Below are 19596 nucleotides of genomic sequence, written 5' to 3' on the forward strand. Positions count from 1 at the left end.
TTTCAACATCTACTGCCACGGTCAGGTCAGACCGTGGTGCAGCAAAGAACATGTCACTGAAGAAGCACCTGGATAGGACTAAATAGCGGATTCGGATTGACATTCCTCCAGGATTTACCACCGCGTTGAACAATTGGTGCACCGCGTGGACGAGGGACCTCGGTATTATATGCCGACAATATGCTCCAATCACCGCATTCAGCTGGCCGCAGGTGACTCAGGAGCAGCGCAAGGTTCTTTACATGCGCATTTTGGTTAGTTCCCAAACCCTATAAAAATGTTTTTAATTTAAATGTTTTTTTACTTTTAATATACTTGCCAATTAACAATTGTCTAACATTGTCATTGTATTACTTATATATGCAGGAGGAGTTTGATATGGACATCCTCGAGGATGACCATGTGAGGAGGGCGGTCGACGTCCAATTGTGTAATAAATTTAAGAGCTATCGCTCGAAAATGCACTCCCATTTTCGAGCGATGGGAGATGAAGTAGAAGTACAGCCATACGATAAGATATCCCAAGAAGATTGGGACGTGGTGTGTCGCCATTTACTCGACCCACGCTATCAATTGATGTGTTTGTATTATAATCACTAATTTTTCACAATGATGTCATTAATATGTCACCATTACATCTTCCTTGTAGGCCATATGTGAAACAAATGCTGTGGACAGCAGCAAACTCCCTACGACGCATTGCGGTGGATCGAGGCTATTTGTAAATCATCGCCAGGTAATTACTATATATAAAATTATCTGACCATTACATGACATAATACTAATGATGTCTTATATGATAATATAGCGTGATCCCGAGACTGGCGCAGAGTAGCCGCTGCCGGATCTGTATCAGAGAACACACCAACAGCAATCGGGGGAGTGGTGCGAGGGTGCGCAGGACAGACATGTAAGTGAAGCAAAATATTTAGTTTATTACTTTATTCAAAACATTAAAGTTGTAGTCTTACTTATTCCTTTTTATCATTTTCATGATTGAAATTAGGTATAGATGGTCGAGCTGAGGGATGCACCTGTTTCAGATGGGAGTCAGCACATGACAAATTTCGAGATCACTTCCCAGGTGCTTGGGCAACGAGTGGGGGACTGGGTGAAAGGTCTTGGAAGTGGTTATATCGCCCCAACAGCATCATCATCCATGGGTGCGGCAGCTCGTGCAGAGATGGAACGACAGTGTCGAGAGGTCGAGTATGACAAGCCGGAGATGGCTCGACAGATGTAGATGATCGCTATGGAGAACGTGGAATTGAGATCAGAGGTCTCCAGCTTTCGAGCCCAGATGCAAGCCATGATGGATAGGCAAGTGCGGTTAGAGGAAAGGATGCACCAATCTGAACCAAATGATGTGGGTGGCTCCTCTGATTAATTATAAGGTATTATGATCGTAAATTGAGTTTCATGTTAAATCATGCTAGTCTAGAATGCCTCCTGTATGGCGGATGCAGTTGATGTGTATTGCATACTAGTAGTGGATATAGGTTCTCGTGTGCCTTCAACTTCTTATAAATGATTTATTTGAACCTATCAGGTGCAGGTTTTGTGGGAAAACTTCTAATTTACAGATGGCATGCTGCCGAAATTGCGTTAAAATTTTCCCAAAAAAAAATAAAAGATAAGCTTAGTTTAATGTTAAAATATTTTTGAAAGTATGAGTGAAACTTAGGAATCATAATAAATGAGGTAATGTAGACTTAGTTTATTTAGAATGGACATTCATTTATATGTTTTTGGTCCGGTAAGCTTAAAGCATTCATTACCGTGCCGAAATCATTGAAAATATTATATACACTTGGCTGAAGATTTGAAAATTTGAAAAAGGCATACGTTGAATATATACATAACTCACAGGGAGCATCAGTTTCATAATTATTTAAATTAAATGCTCTCATTATCTCATAACGTTCATATCCAAATGCTTGGATGAATAACAATGCTACACTGAACCCAATACTATCCACTGTTCTCTGCTATTTATATTCTGAATTTAAAGATATGGTTACATGTATTACTGTCGTGAATATGCTACATGATTGCATGCTAGTCTAGAATGCCTTTTGTATAGCGGATGCAGTTGATGTGTATTGCATGCTGGTAGTGGATATAGGTTCTCGTGTGCTTTCAACTTTTTATAAATGATCTATTTGAACTTATCAGGTGCAGGTTTTGTAGGAAAACGTCCAATTTACCGACAACATGCTGCCGAAATTGCGTTAAAATTTTCCCAAATAAAAAGAAAAGATAGGCTTAGTTTAATGTTAAAATATTTTTGAAAAGATGAGTGAAACTTAGGAATCATAATAAATGAGGCAATATAGACTTAGTTCATTTAGAACTGACATTTATTTATATGTTTTTGGTCTGGTAAGCTTAAAGCATTCATTGTCGTGTCGAAATCATTGAAAATATTATATACACTTGGCTGAGGATTTGAAAATTTGAAAAAGGCATACGTTGAATATATACATAACTCATAGGGAGCATCAGTTTCATAATTATTTAAATTAAATACTCTCATCATCTCATAACATTCGTATCCAAATGCCTAGATGAATAACAATACTACATTGAACCCAATACTATCCACTGTTCTCTGCTATTTATATTATGAATTTAAGATATGGTTACATGTATTACTGTCGTGAATATGCTACATGTTCATGCTAGTCTAGAATGCTTCTTGCATAGCGGATGCAGTTGATGTGTATTGCATGCTAGTAGTGGATATAGGTTCTCTTGTGGCTTCAACTTCTTATAAATGATCTATTTGAACCTATCAGGTGCAGGTTTTATGGGAAAATGTCAAATTTACCGACGGCATGCTGCCGAAATTGCGTTAAAATTTCCCAAACAAAAAAAAAAGAAGATAGACTTAGTTTAATGTTAAAATATTTTTGAAAAGATGAGTAAAAACATTTGCCATGTCTAAGCAAAAAAAAAAAAAAAAAAATTGCCATGATCTAGTGGCTTTTCAGTTGTTGAGTGAACACTATAAATCCCTTGGACTATCTTTAGTTTGTAGAATGCTTATTCCTAGGAATAGAGATAGTTGTAATAGAAGAACTTGATAATTTGTATTAAAAATGTATTATAATGAACAAGTGAAAATTTATACTTTCTTATCAATCATAGTAAAGAGTAGACAAGGAATGACTATAATTTCATCATAGATATACCTTCCATATTCCATGTTGAGTGGAAGATGATGAATAAATATGAAATGACTATTATCTCTATTCTTAGATATTTTCTTGTATTCCGTCCTATTCGTAGGAATAGCTATTCAGTGAACCAACAAAACCTCAATGTATCTGGTGAACTTTTATGAGGCATCTCACTCATCATCTGATGTCAGTTGTTCTTATGTGGTGAGGTGCCCTATTTTTGTTAGTTGTTTGTGGTTAGCTTGTGAAAGTAGCTTGGGCTTGTTTAGTTGTTAAAAAAAAATTTTCATTTTTCATTTCTAGATTTAAAATGACCAAAATATAACCTTGTTTTGAATTAATATAGATGTCTTCAAAACAGGGAAATGTGTTGACATTTTTTATTTCATTATATTTTGAAAAAAGAAAAAAAAAATTATTTTCCAACACTTAACTAGCTGTTACATTTTCTGATACTCAACGATGAGGGGGGTATCTTTTGCATGGAAAATTTGTCAAGCATCAATTTATACTACTGAATGTTGTTGTATTTGTTTTGATTTTTCTTTTATGTTGGGCATCTTGGCTAAATGCATTGGTTAAATGGTTTTGCAGATATATTTTGGAGGGGAAAAAGCTGGAATTCTACATGAAGAAGATCCAGAGGAATAAGGGAAAGAAGGAAAAGGGAGCAGGTACTGCCTAAAGTTTTGTTGCCTAGAGATCGTTTTCATTTTTCTCAATCCCATATCTCATTTCAGGCATTGGACTCTCAAAAGATTTCCATATGAATTTGTTTGTTCATCTGAACTTTGTTTCTTGTGTTACTGTTCAATGCCTCATTAGAATATATCAGACAACATTGTCTTTTATAGTTTTAATTATTATTTGAACAAATGGAGTTTTTGTATTTTAATTTGAATTGGTACTAGTATTTGTATTTGAATTTTGAATATTTTTAAATAATTTTTGTTATCTGAACATATGTTATTTCTTCATTTTAATTGAATTTGTATGAAATTTTGAATGGTTTCAGTTTATGTATTTGAAAATGTAATTATAGATTTTTATATAAGAATTCATTATTAAAAAAAATTAGTATTAAAAGGTTTTTTTTTTTTTCTAATTATTAGAAAAGGATTCAAATTCATCACTAATACCCTACTATTAGTGACGAATTTGAATCTTTTACAAATAACTTACTTTTAGTAACGAATTTCGAATTAGTCAATAATACAATGCTAGTAGTGACGAATTAAAAATTCATCACTAATACCATACTAGTAGTGACGAATTTCTAAGTCGTCACTAATACTCTACTAGTAGTGACGAATTTCTAATTTGTCACTAATACTCTTCTAGTAGTGACGAATTTCTATTTCGTCACTAATACACATACTATTAGTGACGAATTTGAGCTGAGCCGTGTTATACTATATAGTGACGGTGGGTTTTAGTGACGGATTATATCCGTTACTAATATTCCATTATTAGTGACGAAAGTTATATTCGTCACTAAAAGTTAGTAGTAACGGCACATATAGAAACTATTTGAAAACCGTCACTAATAGTCATAAATTCGTCACTAATAGTATTAGTGACGAATTTATGACTATTAGTGACGGATTGTATCTATTACTAATACCCTAATTTTTTGTAGTCGATGCTGAGATTAGGAGAGCTATCTTAGAGGAGGCATATAGATCCCTATATATAGTTCATCCTTGCAGTACTAAAATGTATCGGGTTCTCTAGGAATCCTTCTGGTGGAGTGGCATGAAGAGAAAGATAGCGGAATTCGTAGAGTAGTGTTTGACGTGCCAGTAGTTAATAAAGGCTGAGCACCAAAGGCCAGTAGGACTGTTGTAGCCACTCCACATCCCCGAGTGGAAGTGAGACCATATATCTATAGACTTCGCTATAGAGTTATTGCCAACACTACACAGACAGAACGTTATTTGGGTGATTGTAGACCGATTGACAAATACTGTCTACTACCTACCTATTAAAGTCAGCTACCCTATGAATAGACTGACAGAGATATATATATTCAGGAGATAGTTCAACCTCATGGAGTGTTAGTATCTATAATTTCAGACCGAGACATGTTTTTCACGTCACGGTATTAGAGAAGCTTACAGGAGTCTTTGGGGTCTCAGTTATTATTCAAAATAGCTTTTCATCCTCAGACTGATGGGCAGATAGAGAGGACGATCTAGATACTTGAGGATATGTTACAAGCATGTGTGCTGGATTTTGGGGGTAGTTGGACCCAGTATATGCCGCTAGTTGAGTTCACATATAATAACAACTATCAGGCCAGTATTGGGATGACACCTTACGAGGCATTGTATGGTAGGAGGTGTCATTCTCCAATATACTGGGATGAAATGGGTAAGAGGCGAGTTTTGGACCATAATTAGTGCAGCAGTCGTACAATAAAGTCTGACTAATTAAAGACATGATTAGTGCACCTCAGAGTCGGTAGAAAAGCTGCGCAGATACTAGCTACCAAAAGTTAGAGTTTGATGTGGGAGATCAGGTGTTTTTGAAAGTGGCACCACTAAAAGGAATTATGAGGTTTGGGAGGAAGGGTAAGCTGAGCCCTAGGTTTATTGGTCCATTCGAGATACTCGAGAAAATGGGTCCACTAGTCTACAGGCTAGCATTACCACCAGCACTATCCAGGGTACATAATGTATTTCATGTTTCTATGTTGAGAAAATATGTCCTAGATTCCTCCCATGTGATCAGCTATGAGGAGATAGAGCTCAAAGATACACTAGCATATGAGAAAATATCAGTATATATTCTAGAAAAAAAAAAGAACAAGAGTTACGTACCAAAAGAATTCCATTAGTAAAAATCCTGTGGAGGAATCACGCAGTGGAGGTTGTCGCGATGTCTCGGAGCGCGTGTGGCCCGGGATGGAGAAATAAAAAAAAAAAAGTGGTTTAAATTTTTGGAAAAAATAGGAATGAAGTTGCTACTAACCTTTTAGTGTGGTTAGAACACTAAATTACTGCCCAATTAAGCGTAGATTCGGTATACGTTACCAAAGCTGGGGTCGGAAGTTTGGTTACGCGAGGGGAAAGTACAAGCACCCCCTATGCGCTAATTCTTACGAACGGTACCTAATTAATTATGAAATTATCCCTAAGTAAATTTAAAAAGTCTTTAAAATTGCTCATTTTTAGTGAATTCCCAAATACACATGCAAAATAAATAAATAAATAAATAAATCATACAAGAATATGCGTAATATATATATTCCCTCATAATTGAAGGTACATGAAGTTTAAAAAGCTTGTACCTTTTTTAATTGCAATCATAGGGATGAAAATAAAAAATATTTAATAAAATACACTCCCAAATTTTGGAAATCGTATAAAATTTTTAGTTGGAAAATACTAGTATGAGAGGTTTCAACACGTGATAATAGGATAATACACTAAGATATTAAGCTACCATAATACACTTATAAGAATACATATCTACTATAATATTACAAATACCAAAATAAGTAATAAAATACCATATACCATATATATTAAGATACTAAAGATACTATATAAAAAAAAGTAATACCATAAATATTAGGATACTAAAAAATATACACTAAATAATAAATATAATCATAATAATAATATGTAACATAGAATGAAATACTAAAAACGACATTGTAGACACCTTATTTTTGCCCTAACCAAATATTATTATTTCATTATTATTATTATTATTATTATTATTATTATTATTTGTATATTTTATTTTATTTTATTATTACTTTCTTATAAGTGTTTGTATTATTATTTATTACTAGTAGTATTATTAGTATTACTTTGCTATTTTTATTTTGGATATATTTATTATTATTATTATTATTATTATTATTATTATTATTATTATTATTATTATTATTATTATTATTATTACTATTTTACTATTATTGCTTTCATTATTATTCTTATTATTACCCCCATTATTATTATTATTATTATTATTATTATTATTATTTTTTAGTATTTTCATTATCGTTATTATTATTATTATTTTATTATTGTTACTTTATTATTAGTATTTTCATTTTTTTTATCATTCTTATTATTACCTTACTATAATTATTTTTGCTATTTCCATCTTTTTTATTATTATTATTATTAATATATTATTATTAATATCATATTAGTATTATTATTATTCCCATATATTTTATTACCATAGAAGTATGAAAAGAATAAAAAAGAAAAAGGAAAGGAAAAGAAGGATTTTTAAGGTTGGAATTTTTATAAATAAGGGGGCGCAGAGAGCCAAGAGGGTGGAGAACCAAAAAAAAAACCTTAGCTGATCTCTCTCCCTGATTCCGTCGGTACCCGACAGCCAACCTCACTCAGCAGCTGCATCCCCGCAAGCCTTCCAGTTCCAGCCATACACCTAGAGAGGACTCTTGCTCCCAACCTCACACCCACTCCAGACCATTCACTCTGGCAACAACCCAGCCATCTTCACGGCCGCCTGCAACGCCTCCAGCCACCGCACCATTCCCAGATCCAGTCTGGCAGTCCCCTGCGTTCCTGCAACCACAACCGAACCCAACCACTCGTTTCCTGGTCCAGAACACCCGAGAGTCTCCATGTTTGCAGCAACTTCGGGCATCCCAGCGGCTCTGCCGCAACTCCTCTCTCCGGCCACACACTAGACAACCCAAGACCTCCGGCCAACCCCCAGTATCTTCGGTGACAACCACAGCTCACCCAACAGCAGCAGCCAGCCGAGGCACTGCTCCCCTCCTGCGAACACTCCCATCACCTCCAGTGGTAAGCCTCTGCTGTATTTGCATACACACACACACACACACATGAATATATATATGTACATAGGTTCAGTTTGTTTTCTAAAGTTAAAATTTTTATTTTTATTTATTTTTATTTTTTATGCAGGCTGTATATGCACACACTGACCTTTATTTATTATTATGTAGTTAAGTTTTTATTGTTATTATTTATTCTTTTTATTTTACTTGTTATACTTGTTAGATAATCAATATATTAATATTATCTTTAATATCCTTTTTTCAATGGTAAATACTAATTCATTTATTCTTCTTGGGTGCAGGATTTTTGTTCATATTTAAATTTTTACTGTTTTTGTTTATGCATATTAAATATTAATTGATTTATTCTTTTTGGGTGCAAGATTTTTGTTCATATTTAAATTTTTATTAGTTTTGTTTATGCATATTAAATACTAATTGGTTTATTTTTCTTGGGTGCAGGATTTTTGTTCATATTGAATGTTTGCTTGATGTTTAAATATTATTATTGAATTTGTGTTATTTAAGTCATAACTCTTATGGGTATGTTGTAATATTGTTGTTTATTGGTATTTTTGTCATGTATATATTTAGGTAATATGGTAATATATTATTTCATATTATTTTTATTATTATGGTTTATTATGTTATAAGGTTGTAATGCATATATAATTTAGGTATATTAAGGTTTATTATATTGTTTCTATTATCATGTATATGATATAATTCATTATTTTGTATTGTAAGTAATGTAATGGTTGACCATATAATATTGTATTATTATCATGTTAATTGTTTAGGATTGTATATCGAATTCGATTTGATTTATTACTATAAGTCTAGAAGTTACCATACTCATTGTTTACATATTGGTAATAGCTTGAATAGGTTTCCATAAGTTCATTATTTGTTTGTCTTTAATTTGATATGTTTCATCAATTAATTGTTGATATACATGTGTATTGAATCTTTAACTGAGTGTCAATATTAAAGAAAATAAAATATGTATATTATTATTTCCATAAATATTGTTATTATTCCTATCATTATTTATTATTATCCTTATCACTTATTACTTACTATTATTATCATATTTATTATTTACTATTATTATTTATTCGTTGTTATTACTATTATATTTACTACGTATATTAGTATGGTATTATTATGATATTATATACTACTATTATAGTGTAGCGTCGCAATATTAATATGATATTATTAGTATAGGACTATTATTATAGTAATATTATTGTCAATATTGTCATCACTTTTAATTATTACTAATGTTAAATATTTTTAGTATTTTGGTTCCTTGGGTATATTTATATTTTGTATCATGTATTATGATATTTATTTTTATTATTTTATAGTATTATTTATTTTCATGTATATTTATCCCTATGATTTTAATGCGGGGGTATGAGCTTTCGGGCTTCACGTACCTTTAGTTCTGAGGGAATATGTAAATATTTATATGTTACGTATGTTTTTGTATTATATATTTATTTATTTGTTCATTTCGTATGTGTATTAGTAAATTTACTAGAGGAGTAATTTTAAAGACTTACTAAATTAACTTAGGGATAATTCCAAATTAATTAGGTACCGTTCGTAAGAACGGGCGTGTAGGGGGTGCTCGTACCTTCCCCTCGCGTAACCAACTCCTGAGCCCAACTTTGGTAACATAGACCCATTCTACCCTTAACGGGGTAGTAATTATGTGTTCTAACCACACTAAAAGGTTAGTAGTGGCTCCGATATTCCTATTTTTCCTTAAAAATTTAAAACACATTTTTAATTTCGCCGCCCGGACACACGTGCTCTGCGACGTCGTGACAGACATAATATTTAAATATAACCATATTCTTAATATAAACACTAAATATGAATAATAATAACCCTACATGTGAACATTAATTATGACAAGAACCCTAAACTCTAATATTGGATATAACCCTATTGTGAACATTATGTATAACATACCTAAACATATAAATATCAAACAATAACGCCTTTAAGTAAATAAGTACTATAATAATAACCATTCTATATACATAAATATTAAACATGCATTAATAACAAAAACGACCCTAAATATGAAAATTGAATATAAAAATAGCTGTAACAAAAACCTGCAACATGAAACTAGACATATAACCACATATTATAACATTAAGGATCCTACAATAATAATATTAATAATTCAACGAATAGAAAAGGTTAAACTATAAATATAAAAAACAATGACAATTAACCTATATAACAAATACAATAAAAAGCATACCATGAACATTAAATATTAACATAAATACAAAGAAAAACCTACAAGATGAATGGTAATCATTTAATACACACACACACACACGTATATATATATATATATATATATATATATATATATATATATATATATAATAAATACAACCTGGATATCTTACCATGGGCTGACGGAGATCGGAGCAGGGAAGGATGCCAGAGACGACGATGATGATGGCTGGGAGATTGGGGTCGCTGGTGTTGCTGGGTGAGCTTGACGGGAGCGTGGAGTGGCTGGCGGGTGTTGCAGTGGCAACGAGCACAGCCGGTCGGAGCAGAGAGTTCAGCAGGGACTGGTCTTCTCTGCTGTTCTTTTTGGATGGAAGCAGGTTGGCGGCTGGAGGTTGGCAGCAAAGGTTGGAGGATGGCTTGGGTCTGTCGTTTGCTGCTGTTAGGTGGCTCACAGCGAGGACGACGGGGCTGCGAGATCGCAGCGTGGTTGGCCGCACGGAGCGTGGGTGAAAGGTGAATGCTTGATGGTAGAGATGCCGGCGGTGGTCGGAGGCTAAGTCTGGGGTGCAGTGGAGATGGAGCAGCTATGGCGGTGGTTCTGGTGTGTTGTAGTGCCTGCTGGTTCTTCGTGGCCGTAGGAGAGTGTAGGGAGCAGAGGCAGAGACGCAAAGGGTGGCCGAGTTGGTGAGGACGCTGGTGTCTGCCGGCGATGGGAGAACCGTGAGTGCTCGACGGCGATGGCAGGGTTGGTATGACAACGGCGACGGCGAAGACGGGCTGGATTTATTCGGCTGTGCAGCGAGCGTTGCAGAGGGGAGTCCAAAGGAGGCTGTGTGGTTGGGTGGTGTTCTCGGTAGCCGTGCAGCACGGCAGTGAGAAGGACTGAGGGAGAAGGGGAGTTTTAGGGAGAGAGCTCAGAGAGGGAGACAGAGTAGGGGAGGAACTGAGAGTGCTGTGTGGGTTGAGAAACAAAGGGAGAGGGAGAGAGTGAAAATAGAGGGAGAGTTGAGGAAGAGAAGAAGAAAGGGAGAGATTGAGAAGAGAGGGAACGAGAAGGGGAGCAGAGGGTATCAAAGATAGAATTTTTTTTGTGCGCCCCCCCGGGCTGTCTCTTGTGTGCGTGAGTATGTGATTATATAGAAGAAACGGGGGGTCGAGGACCTAGGGTTCCCCCACCTCTTATCCTTTTTTTTTTTTTTTTAATAATAATAATAATAATAATAATACTAAATAATAATAATAATAACCAAAATGATAATAATAATAATAATAATAATAATAATAATAATAATAATAATAAAAAAACATGAAAATAATATTGATAATAATAATAATGATGATGATAATAATAATAATAATAATAATAATAATAATAATAGTAATGGTAATAATAGTAAAATAATAATAATAATAATAAAGTAATATTTAGAAACAACAACAACAATAATAATAATAATAAATAAAAACAAAAATAAGAAAAATAATAGTAAAGTAGTAGTAATAATAATAATAATAATAATAATAATAATAATAATAATAATAATAATAATAATGATTTTGTTGTATTTGGCCTGGGCAAAAATAAGGTGTCTACAACTGCCCCTCTTTGTAGGTTCTGTTGTTTTAATATAACGGTACGAACTCTCCTACGATTTTGTAGCAACAAGCCTGCAAAGATAAAAGACGCGGATTTTGGACTGAGCCAAATATAACAAAAAGGACAAAAATGACTTGGGAAAACTGATTTGTATTGGGTTTGAGAGCTCATGAGGATAACTTGCGCTGGGTATAGGAACCCGAACGCTTATGGAGGGTGACTTGCACTGAGTGTAGGAACCCGAGCGTTCACAGAGGGTGACTCGTGCCGAGTGTAGGAACCTGAGCATTCACGAAGGGTGACAAGCACCGGGTGAAGGAACCTAAGAATTCATGGAGGGTGACCTGCATTGGGTGTAGGAACCCAAGCATTCACGGAGGGTGACATGCACTGGGTGTAGGAACTCGAGCATTCACGAAGGGTGACTTGCATCAGGTGTAGGAACCCAAGTGTTCACAGAGGGTGACTCGCACCGAGTGTAGGAACCCAAGCGTTCACGGAGGGTGAATTGCGCTGGGTATAGGAACCCGAGCGTTCACAAAGGGTGACGTGCACTGGGTGTAAGAACCTGAGCGTTCACGGAGGGTAACTTGCACCGGGTGTAGGAACCTGAGTGTTCACGGAGGGTGACTTGCATCAAGTGTAGGAACCTGAGCGTTCATGTAGGGTGACTTGCACCGGGTGTAGGAACCTGAACATTCACTGAGGATGACTCGCATCGGGTATAGGAACCTGAGCGTTCACAGAGGGTGACTTGCACCGGTTGTAGGAACCTAAACATTCACAAAGGGTGACTTGCACTGGGTGTAGGAACCCGAGCATTCATAGAGAGTGACTTGCACCGAGTGTAGGAACGCATGCATTCACAAAGGGTGACTCACATTGGGTGTAGGAACCCAAGCGTACCTGGAGGGTGACTCGCGCTAGGTGTAGGAACCCGAGTGTTCACGGAGGGTGACTTGCACCGGGTGTAGGAAATCGAGCATTCACGGAGGGTCACTCGTACCGGGTGTAGGAACCCGAGCATTCACGGAGGGTGACTTGCACCGGGTGTAGGAACCCGAGCATTCACAAAGGGTGACTTCCACCGGGTGCAAGAACCCGAGCGTTCATGGAGGGTTACTTGCACCAGGTTTAGGAACCCATGCATTCACGGAGGGTGACTTGCATCAGGTGTAGGAACCCGAGCATTCCCGGAGGATGACTTGCACCAAGTGTAGGAACTCGTGCTTTCACAAAGGGTGACGTGCATCTGGTGTAGAAGCCTGAGCATTCACGGAGGGTGACTCTTACCGGGTGTAGGAACCTGTGCTATCACGGAGGGTGACTTGCACCGAGTGTAGGAACCCAAGCATTCACGGAGGCTGACTCCCATCGGTTGTAACCCGAGTGTTCACTCAGGGTGACTCACACCGGGTGTAGGAACCCGAGCATTCACAAAGGGTGACTTGCACCAGGTGTAGGAACCCAAGTGTTCACGGAGGGTGACGTGCACTGGGTGTAGGAACTCGAGCGTTCACGGAGGGTAATGTGCGCTGGGTGTATGAACCCGAGCTTTCACGGGGGGTGACTTGCATCGGGAGTAGGAACCCGAGTGTTCACAGAGGGTGACTTGCATCGGGTGTAGGAACCCAAGCGTTCACGAAGGGTGACGTGCACTGGGTGTAAGAACCTGAGCATTCACGGAGGGTAACGTGCGCTGGGTGTAGGAACCTGAGCATTCATGGAGGGTAATGTGCCCGAGGTGCAGGAACTTGAGCGTTCATGGTGGGTGACTTGCATCGGGTGTAGGAACCGGAGCGTTCACGGACGGTGACTTGCACCGGGTGTAGGAACCCAAGCATTCATGGGGGGTGACTTGCCCCGGGTGTAGGAACCCGAGCTATTTACCCTAGTATTCAAATATTAATTAAACAAGTTTTACTTGGACAATGATGAAAAGAGATGCATGACAAAACGAGTATGACATGAATGATGTTATATGATGCATGAATATTGCCATTGGTGATGCTAGAGTGCACATATATGTTACTATATGTATGCATATTGCTAACTTATGATGCTAGAATGCAGTGATATGTTACTATATGTATGCATATTACTAACTCATGATACTAGAATACAGTGATATGTTGCTATATGTATGCATGTTGCTAACTTGCGATGTTAGAATATTGTGATATGTTACTATATGTATGCACGTTACTAACTTGCAATGCTAGAATATAGGAATATGTTGCTATATGTTGCTAAGTTGGGATGCTAGAGTGCAGGGATATGTTGCTATATGTTTCTATGCAATGCATGATGTTGGCATTACAAGGCTTAAAATCTTGTTATCTTGTTTTGATGCTAACAAACAAGTGAAATTTAATGTATTTATGTGAGTAATGATATTTTAGGGCTCATATATGAGAAAGTAAGATCAAAGTGTTCACAAGGATCAAATGAAGCTTAAATGAGTCAAAGCATGGGTTTAAAGATAACATATTAAACCTTGAAGATTATGAGGACATGAATGAGTTGTTGAAAGCCAAGGATATTAAAGTCAAAATAGCCAAAGAAAGGCAAAGTGAGAAAGCTCAAAGAATATGGAAGCTTGAAGAAAAGATAGACTCAATCCAAGGACAAAGCATGAAGACTCAAGAACCTAGAATGTTAATGTCTTAAAAGTCTCATGTAAGTGCTTTAATGTTTAAAATATCGTTTGAAATATTTTGAAACTCTTAGGTTAATTTCTTGGACCTAAATACCTTTTAATATACTTGTAAAATATTTTTATAAGGTCAAAAATTATTTTAAAAAGGTTAGAATCATTTTTGGAATGAAAAGCACCCAAAAGAGTTTTTCCAAATGCTGTCAGTTTTTATACATCTACATTGAGGTGACTTTTTCTCTATCAAAAAATCCTTATTTTAAAATGTGTGTAAGATAAAAGTTGTAGTATTTTTTCCTAACTTTCTTTTGACACCAAGAACACCTAATGTATAGTTTTATATAAAATGTTATAGTCAAAACACTGAAGTGTGGTCACTGCTATCAACCATCTAAACACTATTCACGGGAGGCACTTCAGCTGTCTGAATAGCACACAGAATCACTTCAGACGTCTGAGCTTGACACTTCAAATGTCTGAAGATTTTTTGGGATAAATTTGAAACAGGCAATAGCTGTTCAGATGTCTGAACTCAACACTTCAGACGTCTGAACACTGTTCAACGAGAAAATTTTTAAATTCTAATATTTTAAAATATAGCCGTTTTGAGCTCCAAATTTTCTAACAACTTGGGAAACTCTCTAAGGAAACTTTTACAACATGGAAACAAGTTTGAAAGCCTATAAATACATGGTTTTGCAAATCAAAATACATCCAATAATTGAAAATTCTGTTTTGAGAAGTTGAAAGCACTCTTGTTCTTCCAAAGTTCTCTTCCTCACTCATTGCAAATCTCTTCTGCTGAGATATTCTGAAGTGCTAATTCTTCCTACTCTGAATTCCTACTGCTAATCCTCATCTAAGAAGGATATTGGTGAATTCTACACTTCAGCTTTATCGTATTTCATATTGATATTTTATATTCAAGTATATAGTGCTAAAATTGTATTAACTTGCTCTTTGAGAGAGTATACTTGTACGCAGATCTTATCTTGTGTTTGTTGTAATTCTTTGAAGTTCCAAGGATTATTTGGATCATTGGCTAAGCAAGGGGATATTACTTAGAGAGGCGGGCTCTAGCCTAAAGGAGTGACCGAATGAGGGGACATCATTTGGAGAGGCGGGCTCTAGCTTAGTGAAGGAGTGTTTGAGCGTGGGGTATCACTTGTAAAGGTTTTGTTCTACCCGTCAACGGAACAGGTTTAGTGAATCCTTTGGTGGTTTGCCAAAGGCGAGGACGTAGGCTGGGTATAAGCCGAACCTCGTAAAAATCTCCATCTCACTCTCTCTTTCCCTATTCTTTATTTTCAGTGCATATTTAAATTGCGTGGATGGTTTAAATTTGAAAATCATATAAACTAAGTATATTTGGAAATCAAACAAACTTAAGTTTTAATTTTGATTTGAGTTGCGGAAATCGAAAGGAAGTACGTTGGTTACACCATATCTTGCGGAAACCTTACGGGAGTATGTTACTTGGTTAACATCCCAAAGATAAATTTACCAAGAGTTTATTTGAGTTCTAAATATTTGGAAAGAGTGATTTGATTCATTTATATAGGGCTTTACATCAGCAAGCATAAATTCTCATTCACGACAGGGCTTGATTCAAATTCATATTAACAACAGGGCTACACACAAGCTGAGAATTCTTATGATTGTTTGGTTTGATCATCATGGTAAATTGATTAGTTTGGTTGAAAAGTTGATTACTTGTTTGGTTAAACAATAAGTGTTGTGGTTGAAGATTGACTGTTTCCTTAGTTCTTGTTTGATTGATAAAATAGATAAACAAGTAAAAGAATTGGTTAAATATTAAAAGAAATTAAGGACTTTAAAAAGAACTAAAACGAAAGTTTTAAAAGCCAATTCACCCCCCCTCTTGGGAAACTATTCCTAATTTCACATGAAATATATGGTAATGCATGAAATGTATGGTAATGCATTAAATGCATGACAATGCATGAATCTTTTCCCCCAATGCTGTGTCTCTTGTGTGCATGAGTGTGTGATTATATAGAAGAAACGCCCACTTATCCTTTTCTTTTTTTTATTTTTTATTTATTATACTAAATAATAATAATAATAATAATAATAATAATAATAATAATAATAAGAAAAACAATAATACTAAATTATAATAATAACCAAAATGATAATAATAATAATAGTATAATAGTAAAATAATAATAATAAAAAACAAAGATAATATTGATAATAATAATAATAATAATAATAATAATAATGGTAATAATAATAAAATAATAATAATAAAGTAATATTTAGAAACAATAATAATAATAATAATAATAATAATAATAATAATATTTAAAATAATGAAAATGATAATAATAGAAATAATAATAATAATAATAATAATAATAATAATAATAATAATAATAATAATAATAACAATAATAATAATGATTTTGTTGTATTTGACCCGGGCAAAAATAGGGTGTGTAGAGAGTTCTCATGGGAGTTAGGGGAGGAGATATGACAAAAATACCCACAGTTGTTTTGTGGGGATCAGTAGTAGTCAGGGGTGATAATTTAGAGAAAATCAGTATTACTTGTTTCAGTGTAGAGTAATTAAAGTATGAATGTATATTAGATTATAGGATAGATAGTGTTTTTGGTTTTGGGAGAATTTTATTTCTATGTATATATTTGTAATCTTCCAGAACCCTAGTTGTAACCACGATATTCCTCCACCATAAGTGAGGGTAAGTAATAAAATAAGTAGCTAGTTTTCCTCAGAGGGCGGTGTACAACACAAATAGCAAATTTCGAGGAAAATATTTTATAAGGAGGGGAGAATGTAAAGAGCCAGAAAAATAATAGTAATTAAATAAAGAGGAAAGGAAAATTTAAAGGAAATAAAGCAGGGTTCGTTGACGAATGCCCTGGCTTCACCGACGAACTCCCTTATACGGTTCGTGGATGAGGTTCAGTGCCTCATCGACGAAGAGAAACCGAGAGTGGGACATGCAAACCCTTTGGTTCGTTGACGAACTCATTATCCTTGTCGACAAACTTCCTTCTTCGGTTCATCGATGACTCCACATGTCTCGTCGACGAAGCCACATGGCCAGCCATCTATATAAGTATAAAAATCAAATTTTTGATGGGAAATTCAGCTGCTCTTCTCTCTCTCCCTCTCTCTCTCTAGAATTAGGTTTCTCTCACTTCCCTCTAAGATTTTAGCTCCGCTTCTCCCCAGTTCGACGATTAGAAGCTACCACAATGATCCTGGAGAGATTCTCTACAACTTAACCAGAGCAGAATTTTGATTTGAGAAGTTTAGTAACCATCCCAAAATTAGGATAAGTAGTTTATTTAAGACTTATTTGGCTTGTAGGTTTTTCTGAACCCAGATTTGGTTTTAGATGTTGTTATACTGGTGTTTGGGATGATTGAATTTGGGTGTTGTGATTTCAGGGTTTTGGGGCTTATAATGCAGGAAGGTTAGAGAACCTAGTGGGTGTTTTCAGGAATCTAGGTAAATGATAAATAATTTATAAATTTAGGAAATGTGACTATGAAACTATTCTAGGAAATTCAGTTGATTAATAGGGAAATATGTATGTGTATAATTTCAGGATTGTGAAATTATGAACGATGTGGGTGTAAGTTAGAAATCAGTAAACGAGCCTAGTTTGTCAGGTAAGGGAAATATGCTATGCTAGGAATTTTAGAAATTTTATCAATAATATATATGTGTTTTGGGGTATATTATATGGAGTATAAATTATCTTTATTTTCAGAAAATACAGATTTCAGTACAGTGTCAAAAAGGTGGTGAACACGCAGTTGTGCTCTTGGTTTAAGACCTATCGCAGCAAAATGGACAACCATTTTAGGGAGATGGGGGATGAGGTAGAAGCGCACCCATATGATAAGATCTCCCTAGAGGATTGGCGGGTGGTGTGTCGCCATTTTCGCGACCCTAACTATCAGGTGATATGTTTCTATTAATTACAATAACTACTTTTTCATATTTATGTGACTAATAAAAAGTCATTACATCTATTTTGTAGGCTATTTGTGAAAAAAATGGTGCGATTGTGGCTCGAAGTTATTCGCCAATCATAGAAAGGTAATTGCTATAAAACTATCTGACCATTACCTAACAAGTGTTATTTATATTGACACCACTGAATTAATATTAATGAACTTTTATATGATAATGTAGCGTGATCCCGTCACTGGCGAACTGGAGTCGAGGCCGGATCTTTATCAGAGAACACATCAGAGGCCATCAGGGGATTGGTGCCAGGGTGCGCAAAGGAAACATGTAAGTCAAGTAGATTATTTAGTTCATTATTTTGATCAAAACATCACTTGTAGTCTTATTTCTTCATTTTCATGACTGAAAATAGGCAAAGATTCTTAAGCCGAGGGATGCACCTGTTCCAAAGGGCAGTCATCCGATGACGGCTGACGAGATCTGCACTCAGGTGCTTGGGGAACGAACGGGTGGCTGGTTGAATGGTCTTGGGAGTGGATACATCGCCCCAACATCATCATCTTCTTTCAGTGTGGTGCCTCGTGCTGAGATTGATCGAGAGCATCAAGCCGGCCAGGATCAAGCGAAGGAGATGGTTATCTGGATGCAGATGATGGAAGGGGAGAACCAACAATTGAAAGAAAAGATGTCAAACTGGGAAGCGTAGATGAAATTCATGAAGAACTGGAAAGTGAAGATCGAACAAATGATGCGCTAATCTCATCCAGATGATATGAGTGGCTCCTCTAATTAGAACGTATGTAAAAGGTAGTTTGTCTTTGGGGCATATGATTGTTTTATTTTGACTACATTGCACTACACTACACTACACTACACAAACATCCACTATCCATTTTTACTCATTACTTTAGTTTAATAAATGATTTAACTTCTCGACTACATGCTTGGATTGATATATCTTGTAAACTGCATGCTGGTAGTGGACATTAAGACTGCATGCTTGATTGGAATGCCGCCTGCATGGCTAATGCAGTTGTGTGTATTGCCTGCTGGTAGATACTTTTAGACCGTTGCATGTCTTAATCTAAATGGCATCTGTATGATGCAAAAATATTGTGAATTGCATGC

At 35.6% G+C, this 19596-nt stretch overlaps 1 protein-coding gene across 1 annotated transcript; it reads right to left on the bottom strand.

Annotated features, from left to right (window-relative positions):
• Nucleotides 1-552: 552 nt before the first annotated feature.
• LOC131158689 (uncharacterized) lies at nt 553-18356 on the bottom strand. The gene is made up of 4 exons (XM_058113556.1): nt 18285-18356; nt 10416-11022; nt 1194-1352; nt 553-566 (listed from the first exon to the last, which is right to left on the bottom strand). The coding sequence occupies exons 1-4, from the start codon at nt 18354-18356 to the stop codon at nt 553-555; spliced, it is 852 nt and encodes a 283-aa protein (XP_057969539.1).
• Nucleotides 18357-19596: the final 1240 nt, after the last annotated feature.

The sequence above is a fragment of the Malania oleifera genome, chromosome 6 (assembly GCF_029873635.1).
Source record: "Malania oleifera isolate guangnan ecotype guangnan chromosome 6, ASM2987363v1, whole genome shotgun sequence".
Taxonomy (NCBI): Eukaryota; Viridiplantae; Streptophyta; class Magnoliopsida; order Santalales; family Ximeniaceae; genus Malania; species Malania oleifera.

Coding starts and splice junctions, on each gene's coding strand:
- LOC131158689 (XM_058113556.1), bottom strand. CDS start 18,356: ATGGTTGTCCATTTTGCTGCGATAGGTCTTAAACCAAGAGCACAACTG. Junction 11,023..18,284: donor TTCACCACCTTTTTGACACT/GTACTGAAATCT, acceptor GAATAAATCCAG/CCCGTCTTCGCCGTCGCCGT. Junction 1,353..10,415: donor CCGATCTCCGTCAGCCCATG/GTAAGATATCCA, acceptor CATTTGGTTCAG/ATTGGTGCATCCTTTCCTCT.